Here is a 21,268-nt window from a genome sequence, read left to right on the forward strand (position 1 = left end):
AGCGCTAACAGGTACCAGCTCTTAAAAGAATCAGCCACATTTTGACAGAACCAAGGGATTAAATAAAACCAAGAAACAATCTGTCTCCAGGATCTCCTCACTCCCCTTCCCCCCCAGCCCATGGTGAAATGGTAAGTTGGAACAGACTCAGGTTCTGAATTGCTATTGATGTGTGGGTGAGGGTGTGTCAGGGTGGGGGTGTGTCAGGGTGGGGATGTGTCGGGAGGGGGTGTGTCAGGGTGGGGGTGTGTCAGGGTGAGGGTATGTCAGGGTAAGGGGGTGGGGGGGAGGAAGCCAGCTGATAGATTCATTAATTCAGGTTATGAAGAGCCAGGTTAATGTCTGTCTTCACCCGAATCCCTCTGCCAGCGGAAAGGGGCAAAGGGTACGGGAGAACCACCCAACGGGGGGGAAAACATTGAGAATGGGGCAGAAGCGAAACGCGGCCCTGGTGCAGGGAATCATTGTGGTTCCTCCCTCCGATAAATAACATTTCAGTGTACACAGACTGAGGCGGATACATCTCACACAGCTACACACTACAGCCAACAATTAAAAACCTACATTGGGAATTCCCTCGGAACTTTCCGACATTGGCAGGAGATCAGACCCTCCAAAGGAATCCCCTAGACCCATTCCTTAAAGACTTTAAATATTCAATTTACTAAATAAAAACAGTTATTGAAGTGTAAAATATTCTGCGTTCTTCTTTTTGGTGATGTTGTCCTTCTGTATTACAACAATGACATCAAGCGTCACCTGTATTTTTGGTTGCTCGCTCTTTCGCACAGATTCCAGTGGCGTCCACAGATTGGGAAAGCGAATGAAAGATTCACGCTGTGCAATCCACAGGTTTCTCAATAGCATCAATCTCCCTTTGTCACAAGGCAGAGAGACGTCCTATTGAGTGAGAGCTCCAGCTCACTCTTCAAATGAGTCCCTGCTTTGCTGGTCCCAGGACGTCGCTGACTGGCTTTCTGTAAATCACCACACCTCGCACTTTCTCACAGGATTCATTGTGCTCCCAGCAGGACAATTGAAATGCTCGGCGAATTCCACAGAGTTGGCCACGGTTCCGATCACCCTGTACATCGAGGGGCTATGGGGGTCGGTGACGAGTCCCTCGTGGATACTTTCGGGGGTCCGGACCGAGCACCAGACCTGGGTGGGGGGCAGGGGGTGGGGGGGGGATGCAGAAACATCACATTCCCTCTGTTAGAAAACTTCCACACAACACATTGGCATTTTAGCATTTGAAGACATCCTGAACTTGTGACAGGCACCATATAAATAAATTGTGAAAGGCGCTATATAAATTCACTGTGAAAGGCGCTATATAAATTCACTGTGAAAGGTGCTATATAAATAAACTGTGAAAGGTGATTTGATTTGATTTATTATTGTCATGTGTATTAACATACAGTGAAAAGTATTGTTTCTTGCGCGCTATACAGACAAAGCATACCATTCATAGAGAAGGAAACGAGAGGGTGCAGAATGCAGTGTTACAATCATAGCTAGGGTGTAGAGAAAGATCAACTTAATGCAAGGTAGGTCCATTCAAAAGTCTGATGGCAGCAGGGAAGAAGCTGTTCTTGAGTCGGTTGGTACGTGACCTCAGACTTTTTTATCTTTTTCCTGAAGGAAGGTGGTGGAAGAGAGAATGCCCGGGGTTTGTGGGATCCTTGATTATGCTGGCTGCTTTGCCGAGGCAGCGGGAAGTGTAGACAGAGTCAATGGATGGGAGGCTGGTTTGCGCAATAGAATAGGTACGATATAAATTCACTGTGAAAGGCGCTATATAAATTCACTGTGAAAGGCGCTGTATAAATTCACTGTGAAAGGCGCTGTATAAATTCACTGTGAAAGGCGCTATATAAATTCAGAGAAAGGCGCTGTATAAATTCACTGTGAAAGGCGCTATATAAATTCACTGTGAAAGGCGCTATATAAATTCACTGTGAAAGGCGCTATATAAATTCACTGTGAAAGGCGCTATATAAATTCAGAGAAAGGCGCTGTATAAATTCACTGTGAAAGGCGCTATATAAATTCACTGTGAAAGGCGCTATATAAATTCACTGTGAAAGGCGCTATATAAATTCACTGTGAAAGGCGCTATATAAATTCACTGTGAAAGGCGCGATATAAATTCACTGTGAAAGGCGCTATATAAATTCAGGTTCAACACTAACTTTTGAAGTGAAATTGAATCTCTACTTTCATCATTAGTGTGTGTGATGCAGGCATTGCTGCCAGGCCCATCATTTATTGTCCATCCCTAATTATGCCCGAGAAGCTGGTGGCGAGCTTCCTTCTTGAACCGCTGCAGTCCTTGTGGTTTAGGTACACCCACAGCGCTGTTAGGGAAGGGGTCCTAGGACTTTGACCTGGTGACTGTGAAGGGACAGTGATATATTTCCAAGTCAGGATGTTGTGTGGCTTGGAGGGGAATTTCCAGATGGTTGTGTTTCACTGTGTCTGCTGCCCTTGTCTTTCTAGATGGTAACAGTCATGGGTTTAAAAGATTAAAGAGCCTCGGTAAGTTTCTGCTGTGCATCTTGTAGATGGTACACATTGCTGCCACAGTGTCAGGGGTGGAGGGAGTGCATGTTTGTGGAAGGGGGAGCAATCAAGCTTTGTCCTGGATGGTGTCAAACTTCTTTAGTGTTGCTGGAGCTGCACCCATCCAGGCAAGTGGAGAGTATCCCATCGCATTCCTGACTTGTGCCTTGCAGATTATTTATGTGGCTAGTCCAGTTAAGTTTCTGATCAATGGTAACCCCCAGAATGTTGATAATGGGGGTTTCAGCGATGGTAATGCTCTTGAATGTGAAGGGATGTTTGGCAGATTCTCTCTTGTTGGAGACGCGTTGTCTGGCACTTGTGTGGTGCAAATGGCAGCATTTGGATAGTTTCTTTTATTCATTCAAGGGATGTGGGTGTGTGCTGTGAAATCATAGAAACCCTACGGTACAGAAAGAGGCCATTCGGCCCATCGAGTCTGCACCGACCACAATCCCACCCAGACCCTCCTCCCATATCCCTACATATTTTACCCACTAATCCCTCTAACGCACGCATCTCAGGACACTAAGGGGCAATTTTAGCATGGTCAATCAACTTAACCCACACATCTTTGGACTGTGGGAGGAAACCGGAGCACCCGGAGGAAACCCACGCAGACACGAGGAGAATGTGCAAACTCCACACAGACAGTGACCCAAGCCGGGAACCCAGGTCCCTGGAGCTGTGAAGCAGCAGTGCTAACCACTGTGCTACCGTGCCGCTGTGGGTCTGGAGTCACATGTGGGCCAGACCAGGTAGGGATGACAGATGAGTTTTAATGAAAATAGTCATCGTTAGGCTTTCCTGAACCTCAGACTAAAATGTCAGTGGAGAGTGCGGCCCACAGCAATCTGATGGTGGAGCAGCCCAGATTACTGCCACCTCTATCTGGGGGAAGAGGTCCTACCTTCCAGAGCTGCTGGCCAATCAGGTGACCGACTCTGTCGCCCCCACAGCGCCAGCTGGAATCAGAGGCCATTGCTGAAGGCAGCACCCCCCCATGCCAAGGAGCCCAGGCAGGTCAGGGTTGGGAGTCTCAGTGCGGCAGTAGGGCTGGTTAATGAGGCCTGGAGGGGGGCTGGGGGGGGGAATGACCTTGTGGGGGTGGGGAGGGGGGGGGGGAAGAATTGCCTGTGCTTAACACCAGAGCCACGCAGCTAAATCTGCCGGGCCCCCTGCCTGCAGTGGACCCTGTCCTCCCAGTGGAAAAACTGTTCACATGGTCAGTGAAAATACAGACAGCAAAAAAAAACAAGCAGTTTCTTTTCCCGAATCCTTAACGCCACACCAAACGTGTGATCACACAAACACTGCACAACATCAAGTGGGAACGTCAGTCAGTCCCAAACCCCGGAGAGAAGTCCAGGCCGAGGGTCGCAGTTCAATGTGATGTACCTCACCTGAGCAAATCCGAGGAAGAAGAGTTGTCGATTGGTGAGGTCCAGAGTGGGGAGAAGCATCTCTTCACCATTCTTTTTAACCCAGCTCTCATAGGCCTGAAAAGCAGAGTTTTTAAACTTAACTGGAGCATTGACATTTAACTATAGATTCAGTGAAGCAATCCACTTGGCATTAACACTCCAGACTGCAGTCAAAGGCCACTGTTAACGATTTACTGGGAATCAGTAATCAACAACAAACATACACAGGCCCTCAGGATCATGCGACGGAATCCTATTAATCCATGGGGGGGGGGGGGGGGGGCGGGGGGGTGTCGCATGGGGGGGGGGTAGATGGGAGTGGTAGATGGGGGAGGTTGACGGGGGGGGGGGGGAGGGGGGTAGAGGGGGGGGTAGAGGGTAGACGGGGGTGGGGGGGGGGGGTTAAGATGGTGGGGGTTGCATGGGGGGGTGTGTTGGATGGGGGGCCGAATCGGGGTTGGAGGATGGGAAGAGCTGGGACAAAATTCTCCAATAATATCAGGCGCGAGTGACTTGCTGATTTCCTCCCTCCTGGTGTCTGCTTTAACCTTCTTTATTTACACAGGAACTCTGGAATTCATCCACTCACTTACTGAATGTAGATCGATGAATGAGAGCCTGGAAGGCTGAGTGAGACCCTAACCCTGAATTTGTAAATGTCTAACGGGCAACTTCCATTTGTGATAACAAGTCAAGCAAAAGCCTGGATGTCTGGCTCCCGCTGCGCTGGTTTCCGACTCGAGCTCCATCCAGCCCTGGACCATTTTCCGGGACACCGGATGGGAAGTGCGGCAGGCGCGAGATGTCCCACCGGGAGGTGGCACTGAGCGGACCCAGCTCGCTAAGGGCCACAAGAGGTCAACTCAAAATGACTGACTGCTCGGTTCCTACAGGCAGTGGAGGACAGTTCAGGAAGTCGAAGGGCGGCACAGTGGTTAGCACTGCTACCTCACCATAGACTACTCTCCGGAATCGGTTGCATTCTTGGACACGCGCATCTCCATTAAGGACGGTCACCTCAGCACCTCACTGTACCGCAAGCCCACGGATAACCTCACGATGCTCCACTTCTCCAGCTTCCACCCTAAACACGTTAAAGAAGCCATCCCCTACGGACAAGCCCTCCGTATACACAGGATCTGCTCGGATGAGGAGGATCGCAACAGACACCTCCAGACGCTGAAAGATGCCCTCATAAGAACAGGATATGGCGCTAGACTCATTGATCAACAGTTCCAACGCGCCACAGCGAAAAACCGCACCGACCTCCTCAGAAGACAAACACGGGACACAGTGGACAGAGTACCCTTCGTTGTCCAGTACTTCCCCGGAGCGGAGAAGCTACGGCATCTCCTCCGGAGCCTTCAACATGTCATTGATGAAGACGAACATCTCGCCAAGGCCATCCCCACACCCCCACTTCTTGCCTTCAAACAACCGCACAACCTCAAACAGACCATTGTCCGCAGCAAACTACCCAGCCTTCAGGAGAACAGTGACCAAGACACCACACAACCCTGCCACAGCAACCTCTGCAAGACGTGCCGGATCATCGACACAGATGCCATCATCTCACGTGAGAACACCATCCACCAGGTACACGGTACATACTCTTGCAACTCGGCCAACGTTGTCTACCTGATACGCTGCAAGAAAGGATGTCCCGAGGCATGGTACATTGGGGAAACTATGCAGACGCTGCGACAACGGATGAATGAACACCGCTCGACAATCACCAGGCAAGACTGTTCTCTTCCTGTTGGGGAGCACTTCAGCGGTCACGGGCATTCGGCCTCTGATATTCGGGTAAGCGTTCTCCAAGGCGGCCTTCGCGACACACGACAGCGCAGAGTCGCGGAGCAGAAACTGATAGCCAGGTTCCGCACACACAAGGACGGCCTCAACCGGGATATTGGGTTTATGTCACACTATTTCACATAAATATTTCTGCTTTTTTCCTCCTGAGTCTTTATCATGCGATCCTAGAATCAGAATTTATGTCACACTATTTGTAACTCCCACAGTTGCGTGGACCTGCAGAGTTTCACTGGCTGTCTTGTCTGGAGACAATACACATCTTTTTAGCCTGTCTTGATGCTCTCTCCACTCCCATTGTTTTGTTTCTTAAAGACTGGATTAGTTGTAAGTATTCGCATTCCAACCATTATTCATGTAAATTGAGTCTGTGTCTTATAAGTTCTGTTTGTGAACAGAATTCCCACTCACCTGAAGAAGGGGCTCAGAGCCTCGAAAGCTTGTGTGGCTTTTGCTACCAAATAAACCTGTTGGACTTTAACCTGGTGTTGTTAAACTTCTTACTGTGTTTACCCCAGTCCAACGCCGGCATCTCCACATCATGACCTCACAGCGCCAGGGACCCGGGTTCGATTCCCGGCTTGGGTCACTGTCTGTGTGGAGTCTGCACGTTCTCCCCGTGTCTGCGTGGGTTTCCTCCGGGTGCTCCGGTTTCCTCCCACAGTCCAAAGATGTGCGGGTTAGATGGATTGGTCATGCTAAATTGCCCCTCAGTGTCAGGGGACTAGCTAGGGTAAATGCATGGGGTTATGGGAATAGGGCCTGGGTGGGATTGTGGTCGGTGCAGACTCGATGGGCTGAATGGCCTCCTTCTGCACTGTAGGGATTCTAGGGTTCTGATTTTAAATGCCCTCTCTCTTGTTACCTTCCACTGCAGCTTGTTGCTCATCTCCAAGGAGGCTTCTGATTGGGTGGCACAGTGGTTCGCACCCAGATTTAATCCTGGCCTTGGGTGACACTGTGGAATCTTGGGTCACTGTCTGTGTGGAGTCTGCACGTTCTCCCTGTGTCTGTGTGGGTTACCTTCGGGTGCTCCAGTTTCCCCCCACACTCCAAGGATGTGCAGGTTAGATGGATTGGCCGTGCTAAATTGCCCCTTGGTGTCCCAAGATATATCGATCGGAGAGATTAGCCATGGTGAAAGTGTGGGGTTATGATGATAGGGAAAAGTAGATTACTTGGGTAAAATACTCTGTTTCAGAGGGTGGGTGCAGACCCGATGGGCCAAATGGCCTCTTTTGCACTGCAGGGATTCTATGATTGGCCCTCCAGCTTCAAGAGACCACCCACTGTCCTTAATTGGATGGCGAGTTGGTTCTTTGGCCATTGATTAGCCATTCCAGGGAAAGACACATTGACTGACTGTTTCCCATACAGACAGGGTTCAGAAACACTCAGGGGAAGTCCAGCCCCAGGGATGTATAATCTAAAATCTGTACTAGATACCATTGGTGTTGGCCAGGTATGTGAATGTGCAGACTCCACACAGTCACCCGAGGGCGGAATTGTACCTGGGTCCCTGGCGCTGTGAGGCGGCAGTGCCAACCACTGTGCCAGGCACACGAATGCGCAGACAGGTACTTACGTGGTAAGCTGCTTTCAGACCTCCGTTGTCAGCGATATTTTCACCCAGCGTTTGTTTGCCATTCACCTGTTCGTTGTTGATGCTAAAGCTGTTGTACTGATCGATCATGCACTCGGTCTGACGCTTGAAGGCCTCAACCGAGGAGTTCTTCCACCAGGATCGGAGATTACCGTCTTTGTCATACTCCCTCCCTGTCAATGTAAATAAAGTAAGAGTTTTAACAACACCAGGTTAAAGTCCAACAGGTTTATTTGGTAGCAAATACCATTAGCTTTCGGAGCGCTGCTCCTTTGTTAGATGGAGTGGAAATGTATAATGTAAATAAATACAGGAAGAGTTAGCTCAGTGCCAAGCAGTGCTTGGGAGCGGCTGCAATTAGCAATGAGAGGCACCAGTGTCAGCACTGATTACAGATTCTGATCGCTTCTCCTCATTTAACCTGTCGGAACAGGTAAGAGACTCAGGAACCGGAGGAGAATGATTTTAGAAAACTGGAACAAGAGACAGAGGCGGGCAGTGGAAAATTTAATTTTGAAACACAGGACATTATGATCTGGAATGCGCTGCCTGAAAGTTCGCTGGAAGATTCAGGAGCTGCTTTCAAAAGGGAATTGGATAGTTACTTGATGGTTAAAAAAGAACGCGGTACAGCCGGAAACCAGTGGGGGAAATGGGACTTATCGCACAACTCTGCCTAGGAGACAGCAAGATGGGCTGAGTGGCCCCACTCTGTGCTGTGCGATGCTTGAAGAAAATATGCACGATTTGTCTTCCCTAATGAAGACCCGTTTGATTTTATTTTTGTCCAATGTTTGTAATACCGAGGGGTCAGCTGGAACGCTATAGAGGGCAAAGCACCGACTGGAGGAAGGATCCAAAAACAATGGGGATAGATGATAGGCTGAGAGATTGGAGTGGAATTGGCCAATGCAGTGCCATAGGCTATAGCAGAGCAGCAAAGATGTCCCATGCCCCGTTACTGTACATCAGCAGGATGGGTAGGTGGGAGGGTGGGTGGGGGAGGGGGAGGGGTGATTTTCCTGGTCCAAGGGTCCTGAAATTTAAAAGCATGTATGATTTCCAGATGGGCTTCCACTAGCTTCCGGAAGTATCTAAGCTGAGAGGGCAATGAATCTTCCCCAGCGTCTCAGGACCCGCTCTTGTATCTTAGCTCCTTACTAAGTCTAGCACATTGGGCAGAAATGACCTCCATACAAAGGGATCAGCATTTGGGGTTTAGAGTGTTTACTGATGGCCTTTAATTCGAGTCACACAGTGGCCTGTGTGTCAAAACAATGCTAATGACCGCATCAATTAATCGGCATTGGATTCTCCTGGGATCAAAGGAAAGCGAGAGTGAAGCAGAGTGAGAGAGAAGAAAACAAGTCTTGCATTTATATAGCGCCTTTCACATGCGCAGGTTGTCTCAAAGTGAATTCTACCCAGTGAAATGCAGATGCTGTTGCAATGTAGGAATTGCACAGCAAGATCCCATAAACCATACGACCATAACCATAAGAACGGAAGAAATAGGAACAGGAGTAGGCCATTCGGCCCCTCGAGACTACTCCACCAGTCAATAGGATCATGGCTGATCCAACATTCCTCACGTCCACTTTCCTGCCCTTTCCCTATAACTCTTGATTCCCTTACTGATCAAAAATCTCAGCAGAGTGGCAAACACTGCTGCCGCACAGAGCCAGGGGCCCGGGTTCGATTCCGGCCTCGGGTCACTGTGTGGAGTTTGCACATTCTTCCTGTGTTTGCGTGGGTTTCCTCCCACAGTTCAAAGATGTGCAGGTTAGCAATGCTAAATTGATCCTAGTGTCAGGAGGATTAGTAGGGTAAATACGTGGGGTTACAGGGCCTGGGTAGGATTGTTGTTGGTGCAGACTCGATGGGCCAAATGGCCTCCTTCTGCACTGTAGTGAATGTAAATATACACAAGGACTTTGCCCCTACTGCTCTCTGTGGCAAGGAGTTCCAAAGACTCACAACCCTCTGAGGGAAGAAATCCCTCCTCATCTCACAGTCTTAAATTGATGCCCTTTTATTCTGAGACTCTGTCCTCTGGTCTTAGACTCTCCCATGAGGGGAAACATCTCTCAGCATTTACCCTGTCAAGCCCCTTAACAATCCTATATGTTTCAATGAGGTCGGTGAGATCTATGTTTTTCATCATATTTACATCCACCTATATCTCACTTCCCAAAGTCTCGGACTTCACAGGGTTAGCCTCCGAGGGGCCTTTACCCATCTTCCTGATCTCGTTCTGATCTCTTTTGGGGCGGAGGACATCCTGTACTCTCCCTGTTGTCGGTGTGAGTACAAGTTGTTGCCCACTGTCAAAATCTACACTCCCGGGATGACCAAAAAATCCAACTGCCCCAGGCAGAAGTGGGGAATTCAGGGAGAAATAAAGGATATCTTGTTTTCCAGCGCGGAGATAATAATCTCATGCGATGATGTCATGAAGATGTGTTTTGTGCCAAATAAAGATTTAAAAAAAACATGAATTGAACTTTTAAAACAAAAGGACTGTTCAGAGAAAAGTGACATGAGCTCTCAGTCAAGGTGGCTGCCTAATTTGCATAACCATACATTCCAACAGCATTGAAATGGAGATCACATTTCTGCAAAGACCCAAAGGCAATGACCTCAGACAAATGAGAATAAAGCATATTTCCTATTTCATTAGCACAACAGCCAGAAACTCAACTGGGTGGAAATGAACCATCAAACCTAAATACCTGAACAATGGGATCCAGTCTAAGAGGAGGATTTCCCTGACCTGACAATGTCTGAGAACACAGTAAGAAGTTTAACACCAGGTTAAAGTCCAACAGGTTTATTTGGTAGCAAAAGCCACACTTTTGCTACCAAATAAACCTGTTGGACTTTAACCTGGTGTTGTTAAACTTCTTACTGTGTTTACCCCAGTCCAACGCCGGCATCTCCACATAATGTCTGAGAATACATGATCATCTCTGAATTATACCACTATTTGAATCATATACTAGGTTTTGAGTGAACTGCACACTTTTGGAACCATGTCCTTTTTGTCACAACTTTCTTGACACACTGGCCAAAACTCTACCACTGCCCCAATTCCGAGGTTCCCAGAATGGAAATCTCCTTTGACCTCGGGCGGGATCTTACGATCTCATCTGAGCGAAGCCATAAAATCCCGCCCATTGATCTGTTTTGATTGGTTGCTGTTTTAACTTTGAGCTAATCAGAATTGAAAGGATATAGAACGTGTGGATCAGAAATAAGGAAAGTAGTTTGGGAACTAGCAGTGTAAACTTAACTGACGGCACGGTAGCACAGTGGTTAGCACTGCTGCTTCACAGCTCCAGGGACCTGGGTTCGATTCCCGGCTTGGGTCACTGTCTGTGTGGAGTTTGCACATTCTCCTCGTGTCTGCGTGGGTTTCCTCCGGGTGCTCCGGTTTCCTCCCACAGTCCAAAGATGTGTGGGTTAGGCCATGCTAAAAATTGCCTCTTAGAGTCCTGAGATGGGTAGGTTAGAGGGATTAGCGGGTAAATATGTAGGGATATGGGGTTTGGGCCTGGGTGGGATTGTGGTCGGTGCAGACTCGATGGGCCAAATGGCCTCTTTCTGCCTGTAGGATTTCTATGATGTTTCAAAAATTCTGCATGTGCAGACAGAAGAAGCTATCAATTAAATAAAGGTGAACCAATCCCATTGCCCTAACACAATTTCCAAGTCCCTTCCTCCATTACTTTCCTTGGGCACTAAAATTTCTAATCATCCCAGTGAGATATTAACCAAAGGAAGCGTGTCCAAATATTGCTTAGTCCAGAGTGATATAAGTTTCTGTTTTGTTTCGACCGTCTGCCATGTTTTGGGGTATCTTTTGGCTTCCTTCCCATGGGAAGGGTCTGTTTATAGGTTTAGGTTTGCTTTAAAGGTGGAAAGTTGAGCGGCGGGTCTCATGTACGGTCAGGATCCGGAGAGGATGTCGGAATCAGGGCTCTAAAGACAATGAAAGATAATTTGATATTCCGGCAACTATTTATCCATTGCTAAATCTGCCAAACCATTTACTCCACCCCATCAACCCGGATCGGGGACCCTCCCAATTTTCGGTTGATGGATTCAGTTCCTGGGGATTGGGAGAGCAGTCGGGTTTTATGGAGAATCTGAGCTGGGAGCTGGCCTTTAAAAACAAAGCTGGCAGCAAGAAGCCCAGCAAAGAGCGGAGATGAAAACAAAGACAAGGCACCAATCGAGCAGTAGACCGGAATGTGGAGAAGTTTGTGTGGCTCAGTTCAACAAGACAACCCTCTGAAGGTGAGGTCGTGAAGGCCATGTCCCAGATACCAACCTCACCACCCCTGGGTATGTCCTAGCCACTGTCACAGTGGCATGCAGTCTTGGGGGGGGGGGGGGGGGGGGGGAAGGGCGGAGAGAACTGGGAGTCCTCAACATTGACTCTCGGCCCCATGAAGTCTCGTGGCACCAAGTCACATCTGGGCAAGGAAACCTCCTGTTGCTCATTACCCAATGCCCCACTCCCTCTCAGCTGATGAATCTATACTCATCCATGTTGAAGACTAATTGGAAGACACACTGAGGGTGGCAAGGGCACAGAATGTACTCTGGGTGGGGGAATACCTCAGGCTGACACTCCAGTACTGACAGAGCGCTACACTTTTGGAACAGACGTGAAATCAACTCCCCATCAACACTCCCAGATGGACATGAAAGATCCCATGGCATTATTTGTTTGGGTTTAATCTCAGTTGTTTGGGTTTAATGTCAGTTGTTTGGGTTTAATATCAGTTGTTTGGATTTAATGTCAGTTGTTTGGGTTTAATCTCAGTTGTTTGGATTTAGTATCAGTTGTTTGGGTTTAATGTCAGTTGTTTGGGTTTAATGTCAGTTGTTTGGATTGAATCTCAGTTGTTTGGGTTTAATGTCAGTTGTTTGGGTTTAATCTCAGTTGTTTGGGTTTAATCTCAGTTGTTTGGGTTTAATCTCAGTTGTTTGGGTTTAATCTCAGTTGTTTGGGTTTAATCTCAGTTGTTTGGGTTTAATCTCAGTTGTTTGGATTGAATCTCAGTTGTTTGGGTTTAATCTCAGTTGTTTGGGTTTAATCTCAGTTGTTTGGGTTTAATCTCAGTTGTTTGGGTTTAATCTCAGTTGTTTGGATTGAATCTCAGTTGTTTGGGTTTAATCTCAGTTGTTTGGGTTTAATCTCAGTTGTTTGGGTTTAATCTCAGTTTGTTTGGATTTAATCTCAGTTGTTTGGGTTTAATCTCAGTTGTTTGGGTTTAATCTCAGTTGTTTGGATTGAATCTCAGTTGTTTGGGTTTAATCTCAGTTGTTTGGATTGAATCTCAGTTGTTTGGGTTTAATCTCAGTTGTTTGGGTTTAATCTCAGTTGTTTGGATTGAATCTCAGTTGTTTGGGTTTAATATCAGTTGTTTGGATTTAATCTCAGTTTGTTTGGGTTTAATCTCAGTTGTTTGGATTTAATCTCAGTTGTTTGGGTTTAATCTCAGTTGTTTGGATTGAATCTCAGTTGTTTGGGTTTAATATCAGTTGTTTGGATTTAATCTCAGTTTGTTTGGGTTTAATCTCAGTTGTTTGGATTTAATCTCAGTTGTTTGGGTTTAATCTCAGTTGTTTGGATTGAATCCCAGTTGTTGTGGGTTTGATCTCAGTTGTTTGGGTTTAATATCAGTTGTTTAGGTTTAATCTCAGTTGTTTTGGGTTTAATCTCAGTTGTTTGGGTTTAATATCAGTTGTTCTGGGTTTAATCTCAGTTGTTCTGGGTTTAATCTCAGTTGTTCTGGGTTTAATCTCAGTTGTTTGGGTTTAATCTCAGTTGTTTGGATTCAGTATCAGTTGTTTGGGTTTAATCTCAGTTATTTGGGTTTAATCTCAGTTGTTGTGGATTTAATCTCTGTTGTTTGGGTTTAATCTCAGTTGTTTGGATTTAATCTCAGTTGTTTGGGTTTAATATCAGTTGTTTGGGTTTAATATCAGTTGTTTGGGTTTAATATCAGTTGTTTGGGTTTAATATCAGTTGTTTAGGTTTAATATCAGTTGTTTAGGTTTAATCTCAGTTGTTTTGGGTTTAATCTCAGTTGTTTGGGTTTAATATCAGTTGTTCTGGGTTTAATCTCAGTTGTTCTGGGTTTAATATCAGTTGTTTGGGTTTAATCTCAGTTGTTTGGGTTTAATATCAGTTGTTAATATCAGGGATTTGTTCCCAGGAGCAGGCTGAGGGTAAGAGAGTGGGTTTTCTGACTTTAATTAATTATTTATTTTTTTGTTTCCTTACACTCTTATTAACTTTTCACTGTCTTACTTGACATAAAGTGTCCAGTATGAGTGTGAAACCAGTGTGTTGTTCCCAGTGTAGGATGTGGGAGGTCCTGGAGGCATCTGGCCTCCCGGACACCCACATCTGTGAGGGGTGTGTCGAGCTGCGGTTCCTGAGGGACCGTGTTAGGGAGCTGGAACTGCAGCTCGAGGATCTTAGGCTGATGAGGGAGAATGAGGAGGTGATAGACAAGAGCTATCATCAGGTGGTCACACCAGGGCAACGGGAGGAGGCCAAGTGGGTGATGGCCAGGAAGGGTAAGGCTAGGGTGGTTGAGAGCACCCCAGTGGATTTGCCCCTGCACAACAAGTACTCCTGCTTGAGTACTGCTGGGGGGGACAGCCCGCCTGGGGGAAGCAGCAGTGGCCGTGTCTCCGCAGTGGAGTCCAGCCCTGTAACTCAGAGGGCTAAGGAAAAGAGGAGGAAGGCGGTATTAATCGGGGACTCGATGGTGAAGGGGACAGACAGGCGTTTCTACGGAGGTAGGCGGGATTCTCGCATGGTGGTCTGCCTCCCTGGGGCCGGGATCCAGGATGTCGCTAGTCGCGTCCCGGAAATCCTGAGGTGGGAGGGAGAGGAGCCTGAGGTAGCGGTACATATTGGTACCGCTGATGTGGGTAGGAAGGGAGAAGGGGTCATGAAAAGGGAGTACAGGGAATTAGGGAGACAGCTGAGAAAGAGGAAAGCAAAGGTAGTAATCTCAGGATTACTGCCTGTGCCACGGGAAGGTGAGGGCAGGAATGGAGTGAGGTGGAAGATGAATGTGTGGCTGAGGGACTGGTGCAGGGGGCAGGGATTCAGGTTCCTGGACCATTGGGACCTCTTTAGGGGCAGGGGTGATCTGTATACAAAAAACGGGTGGAACTTGAATCACACGGGGACCAATATCCTGGCCGGTAGGTTGGCTAAGGTTACTGGGGAGAATTTAAACTAGATAGGTTGGGGGGAGGGGAGCTAGAAGAGTTGACTAGGATCAAGGAACTAATTGATGGGGTGGAGGATGCAGGGGTAAGGGGAATTACAAAATTAATGGTAGAGGAGAGGGTGCAAGTGAATGAAGGCGGTAATTTAGATAAGGGAGTAGAGGGAGAGGGTGTTCGCGACTCATCAAAGCGGGTCCAGATAAAAGCTGGAATAAGGACACTTTGCCTGAATGCACGAAGCATTCGGAACAAGGTAAATGAGTTGATGGTGCAAATCAGCACGAGTGGGTACGATCTAGTGGCCATTACAGAAACGTGGCTGAAAGGTGACCAGGACTGGGAGATGAATATCCAGGGGTATCAGGTGTTTAGGAAGAATAGACAGGAAGGAAAAGGTGGTGGGGTCGCGCTATTAATAAGAGATAATATCAGGGTAGTACTGAGGGATGACATAGGCTCTGAGGAACAAAACGTGGAATCATTATGGGTAGAGATGAGGAATAGTAGAGGGAGAAAGACACTAATAGGTGTGGTATATAGGCCCCCAAATAATAATGTTGAGGTAGGGAGGGCTATAAACAAGCAGATAAGGGATGCGTGTAAAAACGGAACGGCAATAATCATGGGGGACTTCAACGTGCACATTGACTGGCAGACTCAAGTCGGTAAGGGTGGAATGGAGGAAGAGTTCTTAGAATGCTGTCGGGATAGTTTCCTTGAACAGCATGTTACGGAACCGACGAGGGAACGAGCTATTTTAGATCTGGTATTGTGTAACGAGGTAGGTAGAATTAAGGATCTTATTGTGAAGGACCCTCTTGGGTCTAGTGACCACAATATGGTCGAATTTCTGATTCAGATGGAAGAGGAGAAAGTTTGGTCCCAAACCAGTGTCCTCTGTTTGAACAGAGGGAAATATGATAGGATGAGGGATGAATTGGCTAAGGTAGACTGGGAGAGCAGGCTGGCAGGTAGGATAGCTGAGGAACAGTGGAGGATTTTTAAGGAGATCCTTTTCAGTTCTCAGCAAAAATATATTCCAGCAAAAAACAAGGATTGTAAGAAAAGGGAGAACCAGCCGTGGATAACGAAGGAAATAAAGGAGAGTATTAAAATAAAAACAGCTGCGTACAGAGTGGCCAAAAATAGTGGAGAAACAAGTGATTGGGAAAAATTTAAGAAACAACAAAGAGAGACTAAGAAAGCGATAAAGAAAGGAAGGATAGACTATGAAGCTAGGCTAGCAATTAATATAAAAAATGATAGTAAAAGTTTTTATAAATATATAAAAAGGAATAGAGTGGCTAGAGTGAATGTTGGACCCTTGGAGGACGAGAGGGGGGAGTTAATAGTGGGAAATGAGGATATGGCTGAGTCTTTAAATAAGTTTTTTGTGTCGGTCTTCACGGTGGAGGACACAAATAGTTTGCCAAATATTAACGATAGAGGGTTGGCAGCAGGAGAAATACTTAATACAATTAATGTTACCAGAGAGGCAGTGCTGGGTAGACTAATGGGACTGAAGGTGGATAAGTCCCCGGGTCCGGATGGAATGCATCCCAGGGTATTGAAAGAAATGTCAGAGGTAATAGTGGATGCGTTAGTGATTATTTATCAAAACTCGTTGCATTCTGGGGTAGTGCCGGTTGATTGGAAAACGGCTAATGTTACGCCGCTGTTTAAAAAAGGAAGGAGACAAAAGGCGGGTAACTATAGGCCGGTCAGCTTAGCGTCTGTAGTAGGGAAAATGCTGGAATCCATTATTAAAGAGGAGATAGCAGGGCATCTGGATAGAAATGGTTCGATCAATCAGACGCAGCATGGATTCATGAGGGGAAAGTCGTGCTTGACGAACATGTTGGATTTTTATGAAGATGTGACTAGGGCGGTTGATGGAGGAGAACCGGTGGATGCGGTGTTTTTGGATTTCCAAAAGGCGTTTGATAAGGTGCCCCATAAAAGGCTACTGAAGAAGATTAGGGCACACGGAGTTGGGGGTAGTGTGTTAAAGTGGATTGGGGACTGGCTATCCGACAGGAAGCAAAGAGTCGGAATAAATGGGTGTTTTTCCGGTTGGAGGAAGGTAACTAGTGGCGTGCCGCAGGGATCGGTACTCGGGCCGCAACTATTTACCATTTATATAGATGATCTGGAGGAGGGGACGGAGTGTAGGGTAACGAAGTTTGCAGACGACACAAAGATAAGTGGAAAAGTGAATCGTGTGGAGGACGGAGAAGATCTGCAGAGAGATTTGGACAGGCTGAGTGAGTGGGCGAGGATATGGCAAATGGAGTATAACGTTGATAAATGCGAGGTTATACACTTTGGAGGAAATAATAACAAATGGGATTACTATCTCAATGGAAACAAATTAAAACATGCTACCGTGCAAAGGGACCTGGGGGTCCTTGTGCATGAGACGCAAAAGCCCAGTCTGCAGGTACAACAGGTGATCAAGAAGGCAAATGGGATGTTGGCCTATATTGCGAAGGGGATAGAATATAAAAGCAGGGATGTCTTGATGCACCTGTTCAGGGCATTGGTGAGGCCGCAGCTGGAATACTGTGTGCAGTATTGGTCCCCTTATATGAGGAAGGATATATTGGCATTGGAGGGAGTGCAGAGAAGGTTCACCAGGTTGATACCGGAGATGAGGGGTTTGGATTATGAGGAGAGGCTGAGGAGATTGGGTTTGTACTCGTTGGAGTTTAGAAGGATGAGGGGGGATCTTATGGAGACTTATAAGATAATGCGGGGGCTGGATAGGGTGGAGGCGGAGAGATTCTTTCCACTTAGTAAGGAAGTTAAAACTAGAGGACACAGCCTCAAAATAAAGGGGGGTCGGTTTAAGACAGAGTTGAGGAGGAACTTCTTCTCCCAGAGGGTGGTGAATCTCTGGAATTCTCTGCCCACTGAGGTGGTGGAGGCTACCTCGCTGAATATGTTTAAAGCGCGGATGGATGGATTCCTGATCGGTAAGGGAATTAAGGGTTATGGGGATCAGGCGGGTAAGTGGTACTGATCCACGTCAGATCAGCCATGATCTTATTGAATGGCGGGGCAGGCTCGAGGGGCTAGATGGCCTACTCCTGCTCCTATTTCTTATGTTCTTATTATTTCAAAAAGCAAGGGATTGATCCCGGCGTCCTGCCCAATATTTCTCTCTCACTGACATTATGAGAACATATTACCTGGTCATGATTATATTGTTCACCAATTTCCTACGTTATAACAGTGACTAGACTTCAGAAGTATTTCCTTGTCTGTCAAGTACTCTGGCACATTGTGAGGTGGTGAAAGGTATTATATAAATACAAATTCTCTCTCTGTCAGATCGCCAAGATGACACACGACGGCGCAGAGTCGCTGAGCAGAGACTGATAGCCAAATTCCACACACATGAGGACGGCCTCAACCGGGATCTTGGGTTCATGTCACACTATCTGTAACCCCCCACGACTTGCCTGGGCTTGCAAAATCTCACTAACTGTCCTGGCTGGAGACAATACACATCTCTTTAACCTGTGCTTAACCCTCTCTCCACTCACATTGTCTGTACCTTTAAGAGTTGATTACCTGTAAAGACTCGCAGTCCAGCCATTATTTTGTAAATTGAGTTTGTGTCTTTATATGCCCTGTTTGTGAACAGAACTCCCACTCACCTGATGAAGGGGCAGCGCTCCGAAAGCTAGTGGCTTGTGCTACCAAATAAACCTGTTGGACTTTAACCTGGTGTTGTGAGACTTCTTACTGGGGATTCAGAACCAGGAGGCACAATTTTGAAATCGTACTGAAACGAGGGGAAATTCTTTTACTTAGGGAATTTGTGAATCTTTGGAATTCCTGACCCAAAGGGTTGTGGAAGCTCAGTCACTGAGTATGTTTAAAGCAGAGTTTAGCAGATTTCTAAATGCCAATAACATAAAGGGATACAGGGATAATGTGGGGGAAGAATGGGCATTGAACAAAAGGGTTGTCAGGGAACAAATTGGACCTCTCAGGGACAAAAGTGGGGAATTATGCTTAGAGCCCAAAGAAGTAGGGGAGATCCTAAATGAATACTTTGCGTCGGTATTCACAAAGGAGAGGAATGTGTTGACTGGGAGTGTCTCGGAGGGGAGTGTTGACCCGTTAGAGAAAATCTCCATTACAAGGGAGGAAGTGTTAGTTTTTTTAGGGAATATAAAGACTGACAAATCCCCAGGGCCTGATGGAATCTATCCAAGGCTGCTCAGGGAGACAAGAGATGAAATCGCTGGGCCTCTGACGCAAATCTTTGTCTCGTCACTGGACACAGGTGAGGTCCCAGAGGATTGGAGGATAGTTAATGTGGTCCCGTTATTTAAGAAGGGTAGGAAGGATAACCCAGGAAATTATAGGCCGGTGAGCTTGACGTCCGTGGTAGGGAAGTTGTTGGAGAGGATTCTTAGAGATAGGACGTATGCGCATTTAGAAAGGAATAAACTCATTAACGATAGTCAGCATGGTTTTGTGAGAGGGAGGTCATGCCTCACTAACCTGGTGGAGTGTTTTGAAGAAGTGACTAGAATGGTTGATGAGGGAAGGGCCGTGGATGTCGTCTATATGGACTTTAGTAAAGCGTTTGACAAAGTCCCTCATGGTAGGTTGGTGCAAAAGGTTGGATCTCATGGGATAAAGGGGGAGGTGGCTAGATGGGTGGAGAACTGGCTTGGTCACAGAAGACAGAGGGTGGTAGTGGAAGGGTCTTTTTCTGGCTGGATGCCTGTGACTAGTGGCGTTCCGCAGGGCTCTGTATTGGGACCTCTGCTGTTTGTGATTTATATAAACGATCTGGAAGAAGGTGTAACTGGGGTGATCAGTAAGTTTGCGGACGACACGAAAATGGCTGGACTTGCAGATAGTGAGGAACATTGTCAGAGCCTACAGAAGGATATAGATAGGCTGGAAATTTGGGCAAAGAAATGGCAGATGGAGTTCAATCCAGATAAATGCAAAGTGATGCATTTTGGTAGAACTAACGTAGTGGGGAGCTATACGATAAATGGCAGAACCATAAAGGGTGTAGATACGCAGAGGGACCTGGGTGTGCAAGTCCACAGATCCTTGAAGGTGACGTCACAGGTGGAGAAGGTAGTGAATAAGGCATATGGCATGCTTGCCTTTATAGGACGGGGCATAGAGTATAAAAGTTGGGGTCTGATGTTGCAGTTGTATAGAATGTTGGTTCGGCCGCATTTGGAATACTGCGCCCAGTTCTGGTCACCGCACTACCAGAAGGACGTGGAGGTTTTAGAGAGAGTGCAGAGGAGGTTTACCAGGATGTTGTCTGGTATGGGAAGGGCTTAGTTATGAGGAGAGATTGGGTAAACTGGGGTTGTTCTCACTGGAAAGATGGAGAATGAGGGGTGACCTAATAGAGGTGTATAAAATTATGAAAGGCATAGATAGGGTGAACAGTGGGAAGCTTTTTCCCAGATCGGTGGTGACGTTCACGAGGGGTCATAGGTTCAAGGTGAGGGGGGGGGGGGGGGTTTAACACGGATATCAGAAGGACGTATTTTACAGAGGGTGGTGGGGGCCTGGAATGCGCTGCCGGGCAAGCTGGTGGAGGCGGACACACTGGGAGCGTTTAAGACTTATCTAGATAGCCACATGAATGGAGTGGGAATGGAGGGATACAAAAGAATGGTCTAGTTTGGACCAAGGAGCGGCGTGGACTTGGAGGGCCGAAGGGCCTGTTCCTGTGCTGTATTGTTCTTTGAAATGGATGATCATAGTGAATGGCAGATCAAGCTCGATGGGCTGAATGGCCTACTCCTGCTCCCTCTCTTCCTATTCTGAGCTGGGACCACCACCTTGCGTCTGCGATTATTTAACTGAATCTATTTGAGCTTGGGTAAAGTTTCAGCCTCTCCAGTAGTCAATGTGAGCTTAGACTTTGCCTATGGGTCAGCGATTCAGGCATGGGACAAGAGTGAACCTGTCAGGCTCACCAAACAATGATCAGCATCACCAGCTAAGAGAAAGCAGTTGTTAAAGAATTATCAATGACTTTTCTCCCCGCAGTTTACTGCCTCTCTGACTTGCTACAATTATTACTACATAGCTGTCGACCACACTGTCCTGACACACAAACAAGCATCTTCCTGTTCTCAGCCAACATGCAGGCACATGCTTTCACCAGCAGGGGTCACTGGATTGTCAGCAGTGCTCTAGCCAGGATCAGGTACAAAGGTAAACTTGCCATAGTCCCAGGTGACTGCAGGCCGTGACTGGTGGTGATTTAACCCGAGGATCACCACTCCTCAGGAGAGGGGCAAGGTTGGGAAGGAGGGGCCTTCATGGATAACCTCAGCCGGTATGGGAATTGAACCCACGCTGTTGGTGTCGCTCTGCATCACAAACCACCTCTCCAGCCAACTGAGCTAAACCGATCCCCTTTGTCAAAGGACTAAACCTGTGACCTTCCTGTTTACTGTGGGGGCACAATGTTACACTGGGATACACATGTATTGGACTTGGAATGGTATATTTTATGGAAGCAGTGTAGTGGGAAAACCCAAAGCTTAGCTGGTCCCAAACAAAGATAGAAAGATTGGAGAAAAGGAACAAGTGG

The 21,268-nt window shown here is 47.1% G+C and overlaps 1 protein-coding gene across 1 annotated transcript in view; it reads right to left on the reverse strand.

The window, feature by feature from the left end:
• Window positions 1-644: 644 nt before the first annotated feature.
• LOC144488706 (endothelin-converting enzyme 1-like) overlaps window positions 645-21,268 on the reverse strand; it is a 53,017-nt gene continuing 32,393 nt past the window's right edge. The window contains exons 7-9 of the mRNA XM_078206798.1: window positions 7,390-7,580; window positions 3,969-4,064; window positions 645-1,161 (exon numbers count right to left, since the gene is read on the reverse strand). Coding sequence (XP_078062924.1) covers window positions 985-1,161; window positions 3,969-4,064; window positions 7,390-7,580 — 464 coding nt within the window. The 3' untranslated portion in view covers window positions 645-984. The remainder of the gene's footprint in view (window positions 1,162-3,968; window positions 4,065-7,389; window positions 7,581-21,268) is intronic.

This window comes from Mustelus asterias, unplaced genomic scaffold (genome assembly GCF_964213995.1).
Source record: "Mustelus asterias unplaced genomic scaffold, sMusAst1.hap1.1 HAP1_SCAFFOLD_1792, whole genome shotgun sequence".
In the NCBI taxonomy this organism is placed as follows: Eukaryota; Metazoa; Chordata; class Chondrichthyes; order Carcharhiniformes; family Triakidae; genus Mustelus; species Mustelus asterias.